This window comes from Procambarus clarkii, chromosome 56, assembly GCF_040958095.1.
Source record: "Procambarus clarkii isolate CNS0578487 chromosome 56, FALCON_Pclarkii_2.0, whole genome shotgun sequence".
NCBI classification, from domain to species: Eukaryota; Metazoa; Arthropoda; class Malacostraca; order Decapoda; family Cambaridae; genus Procambarus; species Procambarus clarkii.
In genome coordinates, this window is record NC_091205.1 from 9726207 (window position 1) to 9749700 (window position 23494).

At 48.0% G+C, this 23494-nt stretch overlaps 1 protein-coding gene across 7 annotated transcripts in view; it reads right to left on the reverse strand.

The window, feature by feature from the left end:
• LOC138353075 (heat shock protein 75 kDa, mitochondrial-like) overlaps positions 1-23494 on the reverse strand; it is a 194666-nt gene that overhangs the window by 65812 nt on the left and 105360 nt on the right. For all 7 annotated transcript variants that reach the window (XM_069305720.1, XM_069305721.1, XM_069305717.1 and 4 more), the window contains exon 2: positions 9365-9429. In XM_069305720.1, coding sequence (XP_069161821.1) covers positions 9365-9429 — 65 coding nt within the window. The remainder of the gene's footprint in view (positions 1-9364; positions 9430-23494) is intronic.

Genomic DNA, 23494 nt, shown 5'->3' on the forward strand with positions numbered 1-23494 from the left:
ACACCGAACCACAAACCATACACAGGACAAGATTTTACATGCAACAAGCAGCCTCCGCTGACAAATCATCAACGGACGATGCGACAAGAGGCCAACCGCAACCCCAACCGACCAAGAGACAGCACCCTAATTCCACTCCAAGGAGCGGTCATAGAAGGCAAACCAAGTAACTCCAAGAACCCGAATCTACGAGACCACAGGAAACCATGACTCGTCCCACACCAGGCGTGAGGCCCACGCACCGATTGCCATCAACCCCGACTTCGGCTGATTAAGGACGGCCCCCGTGGTCAACTCAAACTGCAGGAGAACTTCCTGGACAACACCGACAGAACCCACCGAAACTACGAACAGAAGTGTGTCGTTAGCATACCCGCAAATGGGTAGCCGAAGACCGGACGGCAGACGAGGAGACAATCAAGGAACACGTTTTCACCGCTTGAAAGAGAGGTTCCTGAAAAATCACATACAAAAGCATGGACATGGGACACCCTGACAAACGGAATGGCGAATAGGAAAAAAGGAACTAAAAAAATCCATTCACACAAACGCGACTGCGACTCCGGCCATATAGCAAACGGACCCAACCCACAAACACCACCGGAAACCCAAACCGCTCCAAAGCACTAAAAACAAACTCAAAAGACACCCGATCGAAGGCTTTCGACCAGTCCAAGCTGATCATAGCCGCTGAAAGCCGATACTTGGACGTATAGAGAAGCACGTCACAAAATATAACATTGCAATGCACCAGGGCACGGCCAGGCACACCACAAAACGGTTCCACAAAGACCACCGACGCAACGACGACGCGACAACGGCGCGAGAACGACGCACTAAAACCTTACCGAATTTTATAGTCGACATTCAAAAGTGTAATAGGCCTCCAATTCGAAAACGACTTCAAATCACCCGGCTTCGGGAGCAGCCGCACGATTCCGTCACAAAGGTAATCAGATAGAGCACCACCTCCAAAAGGACCTCCCCAAACACATCCCAAAAGGTAAGATAGAACTCAATGGCCAGGCCATCCGCACCTGGCCCTCTTCCTGAACGAAACGACCGAACCACCTCCAGGCGCTCCACCATTGAAACATACTGCACCAACCGGGCACACACTGCCCTTGACAAACCGGGGTAGCACCAGTCCAAAAAGGAACCCGCGAGTACACTATCCCCACGCACCTCCCCATAGAGCGCCTCCAACTCCCGCCGCGCGTAAAGCAGAACGCCCTCCCGGCTAGAAAGCACGGAACCATCAGGGCTCCGAAGGCCCATGAGAAGAACAATCTCAAAGCGCCCGAAACATTTTGCGGGTGAGTACTAGAGCAATCCCGCACACTCCTAACAATTCAAATCAAGCAAGCAAGTAGAGTGCGACTCTCCGCTACCCAATAAGTATGGGACAATACGCGAAGGAGGGTAAGGGCCTTAGAGCATTCAACACGGAGGTAAGAGATATGGGGCACCGAAAACAAACGTGTCAAAAATCAACCATAAAAGCTTAGCGGAATCCTTGTACACAATGAGGTGACCATAAAGCGACAAAGGACGAAGAACAACACGCGTCAGAGTAAAAATCATAGCAGAAGTCTTAGAGGTAGAGAACCTGAAGCTATGATCAGTGGCCCAAGACGACACGGCATCAATCGCAAGCTGAAGACGGCGTTGAAGGAGAGGCAAATCCTCACCATGACAGCAAAGGGTAAGATCGTCGACATAGACACCGGAGAAGACGTCTGAAGGAAGAGAGGAAAGAAGACCATAGAGGGCAACCAGAAAGAGTAATGCTCAGAACACTACCCTGGGGTACACCTTCGTATTACTGACAAGAGGCAGAGAGTGCGGTACCAAGCCTCACCCGAAAGGAACGACGAGTAAGGACGCTGCAGAGAGAGAGAGAGAGAGAGAGAGAGAGAGAGAGAGAGAGAGAGAGAGATGACCACGAAGGCCATAAGAATGAAGTTGGGATAGAATATGTTATCGACAAGGTGTCGTAAGCCTTTTTCAAGGCCAAAACGGACGGCAACAACGGAGGTCTTCGCAGCAAAAGCAGTACGAATATAGACCTCCAAGTTCACCAGGACATCTGTCCTCAATTTGGTTTCCGCAAGTGCCGCAGCAGAAGGGGAGAGGTGGTGATGGTGTTCCAAGAATCACATCAGACGAACGTTAACCATACGTTCAGAGAGTTTGCAGACCCAGCTTGTGAGGGCAATAGCGCGAAAGTCCTTAAGGGGATGTTCCGAGAGACCCTCGTTTGCGAACAGGGAGGACAACGGCATCGAGCCACTCCTCAGGGACTGACGACGACTCCCAGATCCGATTATACAGACTCGGTAAATACCGAGAAGTGCACGGAGGGAGATGGCGAAGCATCTCATAATGAATGCCATCGGAGCCCACCAACGTAGAACCGCAGAGGGCCAGGGCAGACCGAAGTTCAGAGAGAGAGAGAGAGAGAGAGAGAGAGAAGGGATCTTTATAGGGAAGTCGAAAATGAGTGCAGAAATCTAAAGGACGAGATTCAAGGGAAGGTTTACGAAGGAAAAAAAGATTGGGGAAGATGAAAACCAGAGCTAACAGAAGAAAAGTGAGAACCCAGTTTGTTAGCGACATGCAACGGGTCCGCCACAAGAGTACCATGGAGGTGTAGGACCGGCGAGACATTGGGAAAGAACTCACTCGCTATCTTGCAGATACGCTTCCAGATCTGCGGCAGAGGAGTTTCGGATGTAATGGTGGAGACATAAGATGCCCAGCATTCACGTTTAGGTGTACAGATGGCCCTACGGGCCACCGCACTCACCTTTCGAAATAAAAGAAAAGAATCGGCCGTCTGTCGGCGGCGGTGTCTCTTCCAGGCTGCACGCTTACAGTGGACAGCCCGAGCAGTCTGTATTCCACCATGGAATGCACTTCCGTGGTCCCCGAGAGGAAGAGCGAGGAATAGAGTGGAGGGCAGCGTCGAAAACGGTGTCATGAAAGGAGGAGAAGAGAGCGAGGGAGAGGTCAGAGAGCAGCAGCGCTGAGGGTAAATAGGTTCCAGTCCGCCTTAAACTGCCAACTAGGGAAGGAGATGGAAGAGTGAGAAGAGAAAAAGGTAACAAGGATGGGGAAATGGTCACTGACATGGAGGTAACCAAGAACCCGCCACGTGAAATCTAAGTAAAGAGAAGACGAGCAAAGAGAAAGATCAAGACAGGAAAGGGTGCAAGTCTGAGAGTCCAAATGCGTGGGCTCACTAAAATTCAGAAGAGACAGGGAAGAAGAGAGGATAAACGGCTCACGAAGGCGACCCCGGTTGTTCGTCAGAACATCACCCCCAAAGAGAATGACAACTGAAATAACCTAGCAGGAGCACAGGCTCCTGCAAGGAGTCCAGTAGATGTGTCAGATCGGGAAGAGAAAGCGGGACACTCACGGGGAGATAAAGGGAACAAACGGTGTACCATTTCCTCACAAAGATACAAACAGCAGAATAATGGAGAGGCGAAGGAAAAAGTAAGGGGACAAAGGGAACATCAGAGCTATTCAAGAGAGCAGAAGAGTTAGGAACCCCAGCAACAGCTAGGGGGGGGGGGGAGAGAAAGGAATAGCCACGAAAGCACCCAGGACGAGCACCAAGCATCGGCTCATGAAGACAGACACAAAGGGGCGAAAACCGCGAAATCAGAAGTTGAAGTTCAAGGAAATTGGCGTAATAATCACGAATGTTACATTGAAGAATAGACATCGACGTGAAGAGAAAAGACAGCAACAGAGAACAACGAAGAAACAAAGGTGAAAAGGGAATACAGCACGATAAAGAAGCGCAGGATCACGATCAAGGTCAGCGAAATCAGGGTTAGGGGGCATGGGTAAACTCAGTAAAGAAGGAGGGAAGGGAGCTAGAGGACCGACCAGGGGCAGACGAGTAGGGTCCGGAGGAGGAAAAGGTGGGGATAACCGAGGGTCAATGACAGCAGCAGAAACAAGGGGATGCACCTCAGCAAGGGCACCAACCGAGAGGGAAGTGGGGCCAAAGAGACTTAAATAGCAGGAACAAAGGGCGTAACTACTGAAACGGGAGGGGACGGAGCAAGAGTGTCCGAGGTAGAGGGCGAGGAAGAAAGCGAAGCATTTTTACCCACTGGGGAGGAGGAAGGAGAGGAGCCATGCTTACGCTTCTGACTCAAAGGGAAGGTAGGTGTCTCAAACTATGTACTGGCAACGGATTCCAGCGTCTCAAAAGGAGAAGCAGAACAAGAGCATACACGGCGGCCGTTGGGAGAGCGATGGATATCAGCCCGTGTGGACAAGCGGCGTGGAGAGCCAATAGACGGTGGAGAACTATTGGAAGGAGGATCGGAGGGAGACGAGGAAGAAGACACAGGAGACATGACAGACCGGGTAGAAAGAAGGGGAAACCCCAGACAGAGGACCAGGAGGGGGACCCTTCGGGACAGAACTCAAAGGAACAGAGGAGGGGGCAGTGGGCATGTCAGGGTCCAAGGCCTGGAAACGGTTTTAAATCTGAGGAAGGTGGGAAGGACGAAGAGAGGAAGAGCGCAACACGCGAGCATAAGAGACATTAACATAAGGCGGGAGACGGCGAACCTGGCGTCTCGCCTTAAGGAAAAGACAAACGCTCCCGGTGCTTCAAGGTGAGGATGGCTGCCTCAAGCTTATAATGTATACACGCACGGGAGAAGGTAGGGTGGGCCCCACCGCAATTGAGACAGCAATCCTGGGAAGAAGTGCACTCCGACTTAGAGTGACCTTCGCCCCCACACGGAGGACACAGACAGTACCAGAGCAGCGGAGGGCACCATGCCCAAACTTCCAGCACTTATTACAGAGCGAGGAGAGGAAATGTGCTCCTGAACTGAGCACCTGACACCAGCAAGAATGACAGGGCAAAAGGGTCCTACCATCAGAGGTAGGTCCCTTCACCTTGACAACCCAAAGGGGTTGACGGGGACGAGTAAACGAGTCTACCTGAAGGACAGAATGGCCTTGGGCATCGAGGATATGACGAATATCTTCGTGGCTGTCCTAGAGATTCCAAACCCTGGTAGCAACATATGGTGGGAGGAGAATATTGCTTACACTGGCACTATTCCAGCACTCGGCACTAACCGAGCATTCTTGGAGACCCGAACAGGGGTCTCGCCAAGGCAGGACAAGGTAGCCAAGCGGGAGGCTGCATCCTGAGAAGGAGCAGCAATGACACATGTACCGAGACGGGTGGGGGTGAAAAGTAACAGAGGCATCTACGGAATCAACAAGGTGCCTATGGAGGGAGAAATCGTCACGAGGCACAGAATCAAGAGGGAGGAGATCAAAGTATTTGGCCCCACGAAGCGAGACCAAACAAGGCTTGATAAGCATCAGTACGGGAAGGAATCGAGAGAGTGCGGCCGTGTCGAGGACGGCGTTGAGAACCCCCCAGAGAGAGAGAGAGAGAGAGGGGTTAAAAGGTGCAGTAGTCACAGAGACTGAGCCGTGCCAAAGGATGAGGTGGTCACCACTGGGGGCTTGGGGTTCGACCCAACCACAGAGGAGGGAGGAGAGCTGAAGGGAGTAGTCAGGAGGGTCAAAGGAGGAGCATGGTCGGGGCCCAACGCAGCCGGGGATACAGAGACCAGTCTTCCAATACAGTCCAACTCGGGGGCTTGGTCGCCCACCCCACGAGCCTGACAGTGTACTAGAGAAACATTAACCGACATAAAAACGAGAGGTAACTTTCATTCATGAAAATGCCCACACACCCAACATGGAGCCACAATTAGAGGCAGGGCACCCTACAAGAAGCTATCGCCGATCATGCCGGGCCCCCCCAGGGGTGCGTCGTGAGTATACGCCCCCAGAAACGCCACCTTAACCCTTCCACTGCTTAGGGGTCCTGGGGACATTTACACTCCTGTGCGCAAGAAAAAAAAAAAAAAAATTTTTTTTTTTCGTCTTCTAAACATGTTAATTTGTGTCCCCTGAGCACGGGAAAAATAATAAAAAAAATCTATTGTACATACCAATGACACAATTGAGGCAACAAGTTGGCCGATGACGTCACAGAACGTGAGCGCTCAAGGGTGCTGCGTCAGGCAGCCGTCACTCACAGGCGCTCAGGCGGCCCGAGTTGCCGCGAATATATTTTCGCGGAATTATTTACAGTAATCTTGGGTCATTTTACACAAATTTTTTTCGATAGTATTGTTCCAATTATTACCACTAGACATTGTATTATAATAAAAATGGTATAAACTCACTAGGCGCTCACATATTAGTGTCACAAGTATGCCCACCAAAATGGTATAATTTACAGGAAATATTCAATGTATTTTGTTTTTTCAATATAAACAAAAATTAACGTGATATATACATTTATTTACCCAAGAATTACACATTTAGTAGTCCTGGAGACTGTGATAGTGTGCAAAACAGTCGATATGGCACAGAGGGACGGCACATGCTTCGCACCATGTTAACACCAATTTACGTTTCTGTGGCCTCAATTTGGTCTTGGAACACACAACACACCGAAGCTGGCCTGCTGCACGAGCTCCAGTTGATGGTAATTTCTTGATTTGGTGTATCAGAAAGGCCTCCCTGTAAGCGAGCCTGGGTGCAGGAGCATGGTTCAATATTGGGTCTCGAATGGGCCTTTGTATGCCAGGTGTGTCCTCGCCAAATTTACCTAGTAACTGTTTCACAACTTGAAAACTAAACGAACGGAAATATGGTTTTCTACCCGTTTTCACAAGAAACATGTAACTGTTCAGCATTGTTACGTCAATAAGGTGGAAAATCATTTTCTTTGTCCACTTCACTGTTTTCCGTACACACACTACAGCATCCACCATCATGTCACATTTATCAACTAAACGCATGTTGATGTTGTAGTCCATCACACAATCTGGCTTATATATTATTTGCTTTGTTATTCTGTTCACCCTGCCACTGTCCACCATTGTACCAGGGTGAACGGTGGTCAACATGTTCACTTCACGTCTGTCTGTCCACCGCACTGAAAGCATTGCACCACTTTTTCTTACCTCGCAATCACCTACTTGCATAGCAGTGTCAAACACAGGCATTTCGTTTTGGCTTTACTGTGCCACACTCTAGTCTTATTATCAAGCAAGAATTTCGTTAGCAAGGGACTGGTATAATAGTTGTGTACAATATGTGGACCTTGTTCAGATATGGTACAAGCAGTGCCTTCACTACACTACCTGAAGTGAAGTTCGTCATTAGCAGGAATATCTACATTTGTGGCTGAATAAAGTATCATGTGTAACACCATTCCTGATTCGCAGTCACAGAGCACAAAGAATTTCAGTCCAAATCGGTGACGTTATGAGGGAATATACTGCATGAAGGCAGCACGTCCTATGAAAAGCACAAGCGATTCATCAATAACCAGCTTCTGAGCTGGTACGTAGTAATCTCGGAACTCTCCAATCAGGTCATTTAGCACGTGCCTCACCCTCCAAAGCCTATCATCCTGTGTCTCGTCTGCATTATTTGCAAAATGAAAGCACCGTAGGATCAACAGAAATCTGTCTCGGGACATATATTTCCCGAACAATGGTGTTGGAACAGCATTGTCTTTGGTCCAATAATCTGAAATTACGTGTTTCACACAATGTTTCATCAACATGCAAATTGCGAAACACACACAGTTCACCAACAGTTGTCTCTTTCCAACGCTGTAATCGTGAAAATTCTGATACTGCCTCACCTTCAATGAGATCGGCCGCAAGTCTGTTCGTTTCGTGAACAACGTGTTCCATGAGCGGCTCGTCGAAATATGCAGTAAAGAAGTCCATTTTACACATTTCGTCACCAGTATCAGGGAAAAGATCTGTAATTCCTACATCTCTGTTGTCAAAGTCAGGAATTTGTGGAACAAAATCTTCCCCATCACTCCACACAAACAAACCTGCTGCCTTCCGAGAGCCATTAGCTGCACCACGGCGAGGAGTCCGGGGACCAGGAGCTGAAGCAGGCATTGCAACAGTAGGGGCAAGAAGGGTAGACGAGGAAAAAGATTTGGAACATGAGGGAATTTGTTCCTCAGTCACCATATTGTTCCATGCTGCGGCGCTTGGCTGGGCAGGCAGCTGATGCGGCGAAACTTGTACTGGTACTAGCAGCCGGGGTAAAACTATTCTCCGATTCTTCATAACCAAAACCTGAGAAAGATTCACTTGTTTCAGACTCGATCATATCATAAACGTGCAATGGAACAGATGAACGACGTGCTTGGGCGCGAGGTGATGTTGAGTGGTGTTGAGTAGTAGCGGGTAACTCATGTGACATCCTCACTTTCGTGGCACCAACATGTTCACCCTATCTGTTTCTATTTCTTCAGGCTGTGTATATTTTTCATCTATATCAGAGTCGTCAATATCAGATTCGTCAACGTCCTTGAACAATTCATCTGCAATTCTGTCTTCGGTCAAAGACTGTGTGACGTGGTGCGCTGAGCGAGGTCGCACGCTGGGTCGTGATGCGCTCACCATGGTGTCTGGCCACTAAGGCCTGTGAAACAAAGGAGGCCTGCTCTAGATTTTTTTTCAAGATAGCGTCTGTTTACAATCGCCCCTGGCTACGGTATGGGTGACCCCTTTACACCGCGGGACATTTGAATTGTGCCTGGCACCCTTTGGCATATATATACGCCATGCGCACGGTGGGACATGTTACTCATGGCGTATATATATGCCATGCGCAGTTTAAGGGTTAAGAACTATCAGTCCGTCGATATCGGGTTCAGTGACGAAAGAAGGATTAACAGTAAAAGGTTCCCCTCGCTCTCGACGTTGGGTACTACAGTTCTATGGGTACAAGAGTATGCCTCATCAAACACCCAGGCATCAAAACAAAAGAAGGCCAAAAGAATGATCAAAACAGACACAAAGGTCAGTAGGAAATGACAAGTAGAAAGGAGAAGAGGGGGGGGGGGGGGGGAAGGAAACAAAAGGAAAAGATGTCCAGCAAAATTAGTGAGGGCAGCAGCAGGAGTACAAGGCCACAAAAGGACGGAGGATTGTCCCATGGAGCATCACACCGCAGCAGCCGCCCACCAAGCCCCCACACGGTATCAACGAGCCGGACATGGAGGGGGCCTACTTTGTCAAGTTTTATTGTATGGTTAAAGTGGGATAATTAACAAGTTAAACAAACAAACAAACTTTACAATTTATAACAATTTTAACAGCGAATATCGCTGCACTATTAAAAAGGGCAGTTGCGAATGTTCAACCTCCTATCCTTTGATATGAAACAATAGTGCATATATTTTAAATGATTATAACTGGATTGTTTTCATGAGAGAAGTTATCAGCGCTGGCAATACAGGTATGGTGGACACTACCTGGAGACCTTCGTGTTGCATTAGCAGGAGGTTGACGGTGGACAAGACCTAGACCTCCCTCACACCTGAAAACAACAAGACACCCTTTTAAAATATATTTGTAAACAAGGTGCAAGTACCTACCAAACAAAATTCGTCGCCAATGGAATCTGCGTCTGGGGATCTACTACACAAACCCTATGATTCAATTACTCATAAGAAATAGGCAATTAAAGTTCTAATCTCAGACAGCATTCAGCACCCTTACATCCTGGAGCATTAAATATCAAGTGCCTATACTCTCAAGTGCACTAAATCGATCAAACTGACCTGTAATACTAATCCTAACTTTAAACATTTAACACTTCCAAGACGGTTGTAACAGAACCCATGGGCATTACATAAGTAAAATATGATATAACAAGAATGCGACTCTTGGAAAGCTTGAATACAAGCAATTAAGGGTTTCATCGTACAATGATTTCCAAAACAGTTTTTAAATTAAATGTGAGGAATACTGCCTCTGAATTAACTAATAAATACATAGCATACAAATCACAATAGCGTGATGCATCAATGAACAAATCCACAAGGGCCGTGACAAGGATTCGAACCTACGAATCAGTCTATTAAGGCAGCGTCTGGGATGCTCTCTGACGTAGGTTCGAATCCTCCTCACGGCCCTTGTGGATTTGTTCAATAAATACATAATTAGCATAAAATAGCTACTTCACTTTTCCTTATCCTACGAAAGTATATTGTATTTTTTTGCCGTTGTCTGTTGATAAATTACATATTCTACAATTAAGCAGTCTATGCATATTATCCCAACCATAATTTGCTAAATTTATTTACTAATTTATATATAAGTATGCTTCACTTTTTGGAGAAAGTTTTTACGCCATTCAGCTTAATAATTCAGTTAAAATATGAACACGTTAATTCCGAAATTTTCCAATTATCCATTTCCGAAATTGTCACTATTTATGAGAAATATTCCTTAACAATTACTACTAAATAAATACTTCTAATAATATACCGCTATGAGGAATCGTCCTCTGTTAAGCTTATAAGACGAATTATTACGGCTTAAATTGAATTATGAGGTTTATTCCTGTTATTAAATTATGAGTTATAATAATATTACTGGGGTGACGTAACGTGTGACGTCAGCCACCTTCACGTCACCACGAAGATTGAGTAACAATTATTTCCTTAAGCCTCGTTGGTCAGTTAAAATGTGGAGATGAAATCAAACACTATGTATTAAACTAATCAAGATATTCAGTTCAGAATCTGTAATGATTTTAATTAAACGGCCCAATTTCCAATTTAATAACTCCGGCATTAACGATGACGACGAGAGTGAGAAGGGAGGTCTGGCCATACTGGTTCAGAGGGCTTTAAGCTTGACAACGACGGTGAATCTTGATACATACTGCATTGTTATATCCTCAACGAAAGCTTAAGCCACAATTACATCCGTTAGCAGAAGACAACATTGGTTCTGTTCCAGTTCAGGATAAGTATCATCCATTTGTTATTAGTTAGACCCAATTATAGATAGTGGGAGTTGGTTAAATACTTTTTTGCCTTTATTATTTAAACCATAGAATACATACAAATAAAAGAAAAGGACAGCTTAGCAACCGAATTGTACACAAATACACAAACACAGAACGAAGCAAAAGGTTTACAAAATAGTGATGGTACCATACCACATCCGCCGAACAAGATACTTATGGGCACAAAAAGGACACTAAAGAACAAAAAATATAGGTAAGGGAACATGGCAACACACATCACTAATAGTGAAAAATAATTACACACAAAGGCCACCAAACACAATGAGGCCGTTACCACCAACAATACAAGGAAACAAAACATGATTACACAAAACAGCCCATCAAGGAACACTACAAAAGGAAAAAGTCACAGCAAAACAAATTACAAGATAAATAACCAATCCCTGACCTGAAATACAAAACACACCACCAATACACACAACCATCCATATTAGAAACAAGCAAAACGAACACACACGCACCACGAAAGGCGGAGACGCAGCCCCAGTCACCGCTTACTGTCTGGATACCGCCCAACATCTAGCAGCCTATTAACCTCCGTCACCCCGAGTTCAGGTTGATACATCATCTTGGGAGCATGGGGGCACGAAAAAGCAGAAGCCTCAAGGAGAGGTCACAGACCTACAGTATTAAAACCAAATCGGGGAGTTGCGTGGTGACCACCGGCCAGGTCAGACATTCCTGAGGTCTCTCCGCTCCTGGCTAGTGTTTACGTTGGGTGATTGCTGGTTTGCCCTGCTGGTGGTGGTTTGGAACAAGGTCCTTGCCGGGCACTGTGTTGGTATGCTGGACGGCTCCCGCACCCTGACGATGTCGCTGAAATGTAGTGTACCGTCGTCGATGTCCGTGTTGGGTTACACGCTCCGCTGCCTGTATAGGGGGCAACCACACACCTGTTATAGGTGTGGTCACGAGGGTCATCTTGCTGCAGCGTGCGACGTGGGAGCGACTGGTAGGGTGCATGTTTTTCATGCGGAGGATTTTCTGCCCATGTTGCGTTCGGACGGTTCTGAGGGTGGAGTGGGTACTGTGCCCGAGGCACCTAATTGCCTGTCTGCTGCTCCGCAAGTTGAGGTGGGTTCTATGGCCTGTGCGGCGCATCTGGTAACTGCTGTGGCCCCTGGGTTTGTTGAGCCGGTGTGTGGGGGTGTCGGGCCGTCGCCTGCGCTGCGTGTAGTGCAGGATGTCCCAGTGGAGGTCCATGTCCCGCCCCTGCCTGTGGATGTGGTACCGGCTCCCGGGGACGCGGGTTATGCTGTTTTGGAGGGGGGGAGGGCTTCGGCAAGGGGAGGTGCCTGCCGTGCCTCTGTGTGTGTGTGTGTGTGTGTGTGTGTGTGTGTGTGTGTGTGTGTGTGTGTGTGTGTGTGTGTGTGTGTGTGTGTGTGTGTGTGTGTGTGTTAGCAACTGTAGTTCTGCTACTTCCATCCCTTTGCAGAAGCGTGCACGTCAGTATTCTAAGGCCGTTTCCCTGGATGATGTGGACAGTGTGGGTGATGTGGCCTCTGTTGACTCTTCGGATGGTGCGGGTGTGGCCTGTGTGGATGTGAAGTTGCTACCTGTGCCCCCCCCCCACCTCCTCCTCCTCCTCCTGCGTCTCCTGCTGTTGGATCCCTGCAGTGGGGGGGGAGGGGGAGGGGTTGTACCAGATGATCGGGACCTCGTCGTGGTGTTGTGGAAGGATGTGCGCCTGGGGGCCTCGACTCCTGTGTCCAGTGGTGGGGTCGATGCCGCGCCTGCATCCCCTGCGGTTCCCCCTTCTTTGTTGCCCTGATCTGGGGGGAGCCTAGTCCCGACTGCTGGGGCCGTGATCTGCGAGGGTCCGGTGTTGGACCCTTATCGGGATGCCCGAGTGCTTCTGATCCCTTGGTGCTCATCCACTGTCTGGGTGTCACGGGTGAAGGAGTTTGTTTATAGGGTGCCGGATAGGGTGTCTCGGCTAAAGGCACTGCCTTGTGGCCACGTGTCCCGACACGTGGGTGATCTGGGACGCATACTGCTTGCGCTTTTCGGTATACAAGTTTCCGGAGAATTATTATTAGACGTCTTATGCACAACACTATGCCTTGCGTGGATCAGCTGCCGCCGTGAACTCGTCATCCCGCCTTACGGTGCGGCGAGTCTCCCTCTATCACCCACCTCTGTTTTCGTCGCCACTCCTCTATCTATGGCCCGACGCAACTAACACTTTTGACTTTCTTCTCCTCCTAAACGTCAACGTGTCTTCCAACATCTGTCCTGGTGCAGTCATCAGTGGGGTACACCCTTCATGCAAACTGTACCTACTCTCAAGAAGAAGAAAACCAAATCTTGCCTTGTGCGACCACTAGCAACAGGGTGAGAGTGCTCGCCTAGCTCTGGGCAGAGGCGGACTTAATGCCTGTGAGCTCCTAGTTTGCCGACCCGTGGTAGTTTGTGTTTGTGATCGGATCCTTGGGGGCCGTGGTGGCTGGAGGGATGGTGGCCCCCCCATCCCTTCTGTGAAGCAGAGGGATACCACTGAACTAGAATTTACTGGCCCAGCGTCTTACCCGGCAGTTGAGGTGTGATAATATATATGTTTCTGGTGGATGCGGTGTCTGTGTGCTGCGTTCAACTTTTATCTGGGCATCGAGCTGTTGTAAAATTCTGCTCCATGGCTATGTATCGGGACTTTGTTAGCCGATACGACGGAAGGACGTTTACTCTGCCTGAGGGTGGTGGTTCGGTGGAATTGTCGGACAGGTGCAGTGCGACTACCTATGTGGCTGTTCATGGTGCTCCCTTTGAGTTCCCAGATTCTCTTCTCCAGCGCCACTTTTCCTGGTATGGACGGGTCTTTAATGTCCGGATGAATGCAGTCTCCTCGGGGTTGTGGAAGGGTATCCCGAATGGGACCCGCACTGTGGCGCTGCGCTTGAAGGACCACATCCCTTCATCTCTCTTCTGGGGATCATGGTACGCATATTCTTTGAGGGTAAGCCCCAGACTCGCTTCCTGCGTGGACTCACAGGCCATCAGGCTGCAGGTTACGATGCGAGCCAGGTCGAGCCTGTGAACCTCTTCAGGGAGAAAGACTTTCCCCGTTGGCAGTTCCAGACCTGTCGGACAGTGCTGCTGTGGCGAGTGATACTTCCCAGTCGTCTGGTACCCCGTTGTCGGTCTCTGATGCCAGCCTCTATGTAGCTGTAGGTGTCAGGGTGGTAGTTAGTGCATTCCCGGCTCCCGCACCTCAGCTACCCCTGCTTGCCTCTTCTCCAGTCAAATCTCCAGTTGTCTTTCCTGTGGTGTGGGGTCTCGTGCCCCCGGATATCGAGGCTGCGCCCTGGCCTGTGCTGTCTCTTCAGCTCGTGTCGACGTGCACGCTGTGATCTCTCCTGGGGTGTGTGGTCTTGGTCCTGTTCCCCAGGTTGATGAGGCTGCGATGTTGAGTGATCGTGCGCTGCGCGGAGTTGCACAGCTGACCAGAGGTTCTGCTACGGTGCCTCCTGGTGGGGGTGAGAGTTCCGACGACCTGCGACCTGTGTCCAAGCGTTCGTGGCGAGCTTTGAATGTGTGTGCCTCGTGGTGAGGCCTGGGTCGACGTCCGGGTTTTTGGGACTCCAGAAGTTCGTCTTCTGTGGATGAATTGTGGGTGACGTTATTGAAGTGCATGCGGCTCCTGTGGGTCGTGTTGCAGCGGTGATGGGTCCTGTGGTGGGATTGTAGCCTGGTCCTGTATCTTCTCCGGCTGCCTCTACATCCCCGGTTGCTGATTCCCCATGTTAAGAGGTTGTGGCACCGGCCGAGGTTGCGGGAGGGGGGTAGGGACTTGGTGCTGGTTCTTAAAGATTCTGCTCCGGCGGCCCTCGTGCCTCTGGCGTCCATGCCTGTGCCTTTCCTCACATCTGCCCTCGGTGGTGCCGATCGCTGCGCAGCTGCCCTCTGCTCAGCCGTCCTTTAATACTCCGCCCCCTGTGGTGTCGGCCCCTGCACCATCGCCCTTTGTGATTTGTATCACTTGCAACTCTGCCCTGTGTCGGGCCGGCTCCTGTGCTTCAGTCCCATGTGGTTCCACCGTCTGTATCAAAGAGCTCTGTGCGGCCTCTTCCAGTGATTTACGCCCCCGTGGTGGAGGGTGTCGAGCTGGATGATCCCGGCTTCATGCATGGACCGTGAGGTCCATGCATGAAGTCGGGATCATCACGTAGTCACGTTAACGCGTCTGCGGAATTGTGGGCTCGGTGGGATGCATATATGAAGAAGTACCAGCGGCGTCTATATCCGGATAAATATGAGGATGATTAACTGTGTTCCTTGTTTTGTGTTGGTTTATTTCTTTTTGTTTTGATGTGCTGTGAGCTAGGGGTTATTTTTTCCATGTGTTTCTTGCCTGGTTCTTGTTGGTCTATAGTGCTCTGGTGTGTTTTTTCTGACTTTCATTGTTACCTATGTTTATGTTACCAATTTGTGTTTTGTACGACTTGTGTGTGTTTTTCCTGTTCTAATGTTTGTCAAGGCAAGAAACACAAACAATGTGATTGATACTGTTTTTCTATTGGTGTATTTGTGTTTTGCCAAATAAAAAGAGGAAAAAAACAACAGGGTCGTTTACCCACCCACCCCACCTCGGTTCACTGGTAGAGGGGGACTCACTAGCAGGCATCGGCATAGGCAGCCCGTCCTCCAAAGACACAAAGTCCATTCCATGCACCCGACCACCCCCCTGCTTATGAATTTAAAACTTTACACATGACTGATGACGTCGGAACACTTCCAGAACTAGTGCTTCACCGACTAATTTTGTTCGAACTACAACGCTTTAAATACTTCACCCATGTACTACAAATACAAATAATCACCAACAGAACCTAAACATCTATCCTAACCTATGCCAATATATATACACAATATGTAAAGTATTATAATAATTTATATGAGAAAATTCCCGTTATGAATGGACAATATGTAAAAAAATTATGAATGCATCTGTGGGGTCAACCACTGGATGTAATTGACTAGTCGAAGACGGGTTGTGATCTGAGGATGGGTTGGTAAAAGTTACTACAAATACAATGGAATGGAATGATCAGGAGAACGTGCAAAGTCATTACAACTATTTAGCACTTTGAAGAGATCAGGATAATGGTTTGGGATGGGACATGAGGGGGGGGGGGAGGAATGCATGGTGCCCAACCACTTGGACCGTCGGGGATTAAACACTGACCTGCATGAAGCAAGACCGTCGCTCTACCATCCAGTATGCTAATATAATATAAATTTATATTCGAGAAAATTCCTGTTTTCAATGAACAGCATGTTAAAATTGTTAAATGCGACTTTGGGGGTCGAACGCTGCATGGAATGGAATTGGTAATTGGTCCGAGGACAGGGTTGAGAGATTGCCCAACACAGCACAGGCAGAACCTGAGAGAGAACCAGAGGGAAGCAATAGAGGCCATATTGCGAGAGATCTTTGCGCAGCTCTCTAGGAAATGGATGATAAAACTACACAGCAGAAAGAACACAGAAGAAAACGTGGACTTTTCCTAATGAACTTGTACAATAGGAAACGGTACAACTGGAATGCAGCTACGATCCAACGATTCGCCAAAATAGAGGGCAATGGTATCAAGACAGAATCGACAACGATGAAGGCAGAGGCTGGCGCTCTGTTGGACGTCGCTACGAAGGCTACGTTATAGGATGGAACCGCAACTAAAGCTGATGCAGCGATGACTACACACAGTTGAGCCTGGCTCCAGGCTGGGCTCGGGAAGTAGGAGAACTCTTGAAATCCTCTTCAGGTATACAACGACGAAACCCAGAAACTGGTGAGGCAAGTGAAGCTGGACTGAAGACCTCTTGTACAAAATTGCCTTATGCAAAGTGGAAACAAGGTTTCTTTCTAAAGGCTTGACCTTTGTAGCAGGACCACTTACTCTGGACCTTTGTTGAAAGGCGGCTCTGAGCCAAAGCAAAGAGTTGGGGAAGTTCAATAATGCTTGGGAACAAGCTATTGCCACATCAATGCTCCCAAAATCAGATGCCAAGACACAGAGGTGATGAAACTACCTTTCTAGCACTTACACCTCAGTTAAGAACCAAACACTGGCAAGCCTATACCTACCTGGGCAAAATGAATGTTTTTAAAGCAAACAAACAAAACCCTTGCAAACACAAGATGGAACCAAGCAGAAGTGGCGATGGGCCACCTGAAATTTAAATCTACGAAAAATATAGTAACTAAGCAAATAATGTTTTTATCGTTCCCAGTATAAAGAAGTAAACTAATGTTAGGACAAAGCATTTTGTGGGATTATGTACTACCTAGGATTCTAATAATGAGATTAGAGGTTCACAAGAGTTTAGATGCCGTTTTGTTTTCTTCTACTTTAATGTTGACATGAAATTTATACCTGTGAGCATGGCTTTTGTTTACAATAAACATGTGGATTAAACATGTTCCTCCTCCTGCCTTGAACGTAAGTGGCGACCAGGGTTAAAGCTGGGCGGATGGGAGGAGCACCAAGCCACAATAGTACATCATGTGAACCAGCAGGAAGACCTATAGACAACAAAATTGTGTTCACGTTGGGTGTAGCCAAGCCGCTTCATTCCAAGTCAATTATTTTTATTTTTTTTATTTTTACTTTTACATGCAAGCATGCAAGTTAAAGACAATAAATACAATAAAACAACATAACACAGCATTACATCAAGACAAGATCATAACACAAATTAGAAAACAAGCAATCATATCAAGCAAATAATGACAAGAAAACAAAAACATAGTAACATATGATAACAAATCAGACGGAAGCACCGGCCGGAAGGGCCGACAAAGCACAACATGAAACATAACAAGAAAATCATAATACTACTACTACATGTAAGGCACAAAATAACACACAGGACATAGTAACAACACAGAACAAACTCATGAACAAAAACAAAAACACAGTAGGGCAAGCAAACAGCCAGAGGGGCATACATCACTACATAAAGCACAAACAGGAAATCAGTGGACATACTTTCCCGGAAAACAGGCCCACAGGAACTGCACATTAAACGCTTCCCAGTGCATCCACCAGCCATCCACCGGGGAAGCCATAAAATCTGGAACCCTGGCAACAAACACCCGCAAACATGGGACCCAGATGGTAGTACTGACGAGGCGAGTAACCGCCACTCGTCCCCACATGCAGGGAACCTGCCCACCATGAAAGCAACCCGTTCTCGCAAATTTAATAAGTCAATATTGACTTATTAAATATGTGCATATGTGACATACTTAACATAATAGATACCCTTAAAAAGATTCATAGAAAACACCGACCTTACCTAACCTTGTTAGTATCTTAAGATAAGCATCTTATTGCTTCGTAATTACAATTATTACCTAACCTATAATAGGTATAGGTTAAGTAATAATTGTAATTACGAAGCAATAAGATGCTTATCTTAAGATACTAACAAGGTTAGGTAAGGTCGGTGTTTTCTATGAATCTTTTTAAGGGTATCTATTATGTTTAGTATATCACCTATGCACGTAGTTAATAAGTCAATATTGACTTTACGAATTTGCGAGAACGGGTTGCATGAAAGTTCTCTGGGTCGCCAGCCAGCATCAACTCCGCAATCGCTGACCCGATGGCATCACAGACGCCGGCAACACGTCCCCTGGTTTCCCAACGCGCACCCTCACAGGTCGGCGTGAATCCTTCCGTAATGTCACTATACCAGGCCACGCCCAGCACCAGGATCCACACCATCCCTGGCAGTGGAAGCCACCACCCTCCACTGCAGAGAGTCGCCTGGCGGAGAATGAACCGAAGGCACGTCCGAGACACTGGCCCCAGCAGGCACATGAACCTCCGCCACTACTAACTGCGAAGACAGCGACATATCCGGATCTACACCGTCAACACCCAAAGACTCACAGTCACTGAAATTCCCAACATTGGCCCAGGCAAAAGACGAACGCCGGGAACGTTTGGGCTCCGTCCAGATATCGTCAGAGCGTGAAGCGGACCCAGAAACACTGGTACCACTAGCCGGACGAACCGACGCCCGACGTAGAACGGCAGCAGCCTCTACCACAGGGGGAACTGGGCCACACACAACAGGAGGCTCCGCCGCCACCCCAGCACCCAGCACAGCCGGGACCCGAGGCAAGGACACAGGGCCAGGCACAGCAGCCGAATACGAGGGAGAAGACAGCGACGCCTCACAGTGAGCACCAGAAAGGCCAACGGGAGCAGCGGGGACAGTGACAGGAGCAGCGGGGACAGTGACAGGAGCAGCGGGGACAGTGACAGGAGCAGGGAGACCATCCAATGGCACAGCAATACCCGGAGGAGGGACAGCAACAACCGGAGGCATGTCGGGCGACGCAGGGGGAGACGCAGCAGCTAATGGGACTGCCACCTCCTCATCCCCGGAATCCTCCTCCAGAGGGAAAGGCGGGAAATCCTCTTCCCGGAACAAGTTGACAGGAGCAGCTGGGGCCTCAGATCACCCGGCAGCCTGACTCCCCAACAGGCCACACCGGAAACAGGTACGGAGCTGCCAAGCATAATACACCTGGACGTAGTAACCCATCAGCCGGACAGAAGACGGTATATCCGACCGCAGGCGCATACCCAAGGTACGAATGTCCGTCCGCCTCCCAGCATACCTCCCCGAGGAGAGCGTGTTCACCCGCACACTGACAACAGCACCATACCTCCCGAAGTAACGCCAGAGGAGGTCTTCAGGGAACTCCAGGGGCGCCCCCATGAACACTGACACAAGTCAGGGCACCACTACGATCCGAAATCGCCACAGAGCCGGCATCACTCGGCAACGGCATCGTACGCCCCTCGTACCGACGGAGGAATTCCTGATACTCCTCCTCCCTCGCGAACTTGATAACAACCCGGTGGGCTGTAACAAGCTCAACACCGTAGATAGGCTCCACCGGAACACGAAGCATGTCACACAACCATCTCGATGTCCAGATATCCAGCCTTGCTAGTGAACTCAAGGCTCACTGAGTTCACATTCACAACGGGGGGAAGATGGCCTCCCATGTCAGAACCGCCACGTCAACACGCAGCAAGAAACTGAGGGCAGAGACGCTCACACCACCTGGCGACCAAATTGCCAATCAACCTCAACAACCAGGGAGGGTCGGCAAGACATCCTCACTCCACGGCTGCCAGAGCCGGACTCCCACCAAGTCAAAATGGAATCTTTTGGTGCAGCCAATATCTTGAAGCTGTCGCCGAGCATGCTGGAGACAAATTTTGAGCATTATAGGATTCAAGAGGTTGTAAACAAGAAATCGGTACTCTTACCTTCATTGACTACAGCAGTAGTGTATCCAGGGAAATATGGGCATGCCACACTTACCACACACGAACTCTTAAAAGACCTGATTACTCTGCCTAAACGCCGTTATATGGTGAAACCTTCATATCATAGAAGTTTGATAGTTTTCAAGAAGAGAACTAAAGAGCAGCAGGAAACCTTGCGTGCGTTACCTAACAACTGCAACTTTCGAGCACTTTGATTACTGGGTGACTGACCAGTTGTTTATAACAGTTCTTTTTTTTCCACTAACCTCGTTGCGGAAAGTTTGCATTTACTATCTATGTCATCATAGAGAATGTTAAAATATTTTTAACCTCAAAAGAGCCCTCATGAGTTAGAAATCTAATACTCAAGAAATTATACAGGGCCAGGTGGCTTGTAAACATTCCGGGTATAAGCACACTAGTTTAAACGGCAGATTTAAAAAGATTGTGCACAAGTATTGTAACGAAAAAGGGCACATGAAAAAGTGTGGAGACTAAAACAAATAGTAATGCTATGCAGAGGATAGGGCCTGGGAATGCAGAACAAGAAAAAAAAAACGAAATTTTTAAGGGGTCAAGGCAGACGAGGAAGGTAAGAAGACTGAAGAAGCTGGGGGGTGAGGATGGCAGACTGAAAATACTTTATCTTTCACCGAATACAATGAAGCCAAAAGGGGTGAATTAATAGGAAGTTCGCTTGGAAGTAAACGCTGGCGTTGCAATGTCAACGTTGTTAAAAGATTTAGCAGAGTCCTTGCATTTAAGTGTAAAACCGTGTTTGAAGTCAGTGCCTATGGTAATGTACGGATTAGGGTCACTTAACTTGCAACAACCTGTGATTGTATGCACCAGCGTAACATCGGTGGTAGTCAATTTGCAAATCACAACAGGCGAGAGTTGTCTCAAAGATCAACTGTATCCCAGGTTGAGAGAAAAAGTTATGTATTACGACGCGAGATGTGCGACTGCAAAGGTCCACTGGTGGACTCCCCAGAAAAAAGGTTCTGAACAACCATCGTCTCCAACGAGCACACAGGTACCTGCTGTCACTGGGTCGTTAGTCCCTCAACTACTTGAGCAATATAGAGGATAAACCATGGCGTTTTCAAACCAAATTTTTATCAAGTGTTCGAAGTTCTGGGGTCTTGATACCCTGAACCAACAATAATAAACAGCAATATTTAATTAAGCCGAGCAAAATAAGGAGGCATTACTCTGCAAGGGAATGGCAGAAGGTAAACAGCTAAATAAATTGTTGTTTGAACAAATCCACAAGGGCCGTGACGAGGATTCTTACCTACGCCGGAGAGCATCCCAGACGCTGCCTTAATCGGCTGAACTACGACATGGTCAAAAGATTTGAAACCATTAGTTCTACTGAACTGACTTAGATCCTGCAGCCTCTCCGAGACACAAACCAATAGGCCTATTGACATAGCTTGAGTGCATGGGGGGAATTGTGTAAAACCCTGGTTTGTGTTTGAGAGGCTGCAGGATCCAAGTTCAGTAAAACTTCTGGTTTCAATTATTTTGACCATATCGTAGCTCAGTCGATTAAGGCAGCGTCTGGGATGCTTTCGGACCGGACGAAAGCCCTTGTGGCCCTTCACGGCCCTTGTGGATTTATTCATTTGATGCAACACTGTTATATCTGTGTAAATTATAGTTTATTTACCCTCCCCCTCTCCTCCTCCCTCCCTTCCTCTCCCACCACCCTCCCTCCCTTCCTCTCCCACCACCCTCCCTCTCTCCCACCCTCACCTTCCTCTCTCCCTCACACTCTCTGGAATGGACACTTTACGATAGTGGAGCATTTGCTTAAAGCAGGAGCCAACACAACATGCAACAAGCGAAAGGCGCAACAAAGGCCAAGGTACATTCCATGCACCTGCCAATACCCCCCCCCCCCCCCACCCTGTTTACACACAACTCGGCTAATGACGTTCTAAGTCTTCTCAAATAAGTGCTTCGCTGACTACTTTCTTTTCGAACCACAACGCTGTAAAAACTTCACCCACGTATTACAAATACAATGGAATGGAATGATCATGAGAAAGCGCCAAGCTATGATGACTATATAGCACTTTCAAGGGGGCGGGGGTCAGGATAATTTGGGACGGGATGGGGGGGAAGGAAGGAATGAATGAATTATCAAGGGAAAGTACCAAGCCATTACGACTATATGGTTGGGATTGAACACTGACCTGCATGAAGCGAGACCGTCGCTCTACCGTCCAGCCCAAGTGGTTGGATAAGGGAGGAGTGGGGAAAGGAATGGTGCCCAGTCACTTGGACGGTTGGGGATTGAACGCCTATCTGCATGAAGCGAGACCGTCGCTCTACCGTCCAGCCCAAGTGGTTGGATAAGGGAGGAGTGGGGAAAGGAATGGTGCCCAGTCACTTGGATGGTCGGGGATTGAACACTGACCTGCATGAAGCGAGACCATCCAGCCACAGTCGTTGAGCACTACAAATACAAATAATCACTAACGGCATATAAATACCTAATCTAACCAATGACTAAATATGCACAGTATGCTAATAACTTAATTTATATTTGAGAAAATTCCTATTTTGAATGAACAGCATGTTAAAATTGTGTAATGTGTCTTTGGGGTTGACTACGAGATGGATTGGATTTGTCCGAAGACTGGTAACAGGAACCGGTACAACAGGATGCTGCTACGACCCAACGATTCGCCGAAATAAAGGGCAAAGGTATCAAGACAGAATCGACGACGACGGCAGAGGCTGGTGCTCGGTTAAACGTCACTACAATGGCTACGCCATAGGGTGGAACCCCAACTAAAGTGGTTGCAGCGATGAGGGCCGCCTTTTCTTCGTCATGCCTGGTTCCAGGCCGGGCTCGGGGAGTAGAAGAACGCTCTAAAACCTTTCCGGGTATACAGCAATGAAACCAGAAACTGGCGCGGCAAGAGAAGCATGAAAAAAACCTTGTTTACAGAATTGCCTTTAGCAAAAGTGGAAACAGGGTTTCTTTCTATGGGCTTTACTTTTTTAACAGGACCACTTACTCTGGATCTCTGTTGAAAGACGGCCCTAAACTAAAGCATAGAGTTAGAAAAAAAACAATAAAGCTAGGGAACAAGATATTGCCACCTCAAACCCCCGTAAAAAAAAAAAAAAAAAAAAAAAAGACGCAAAGAGCACGGTGATAAAGCGTCCTTTCTAGCACTCACACCTCTGTTAATAACCAAACACTAGGAAGCCAATGCCTACCAGGGCAAAATTTAAATTCTTAAAGCAAA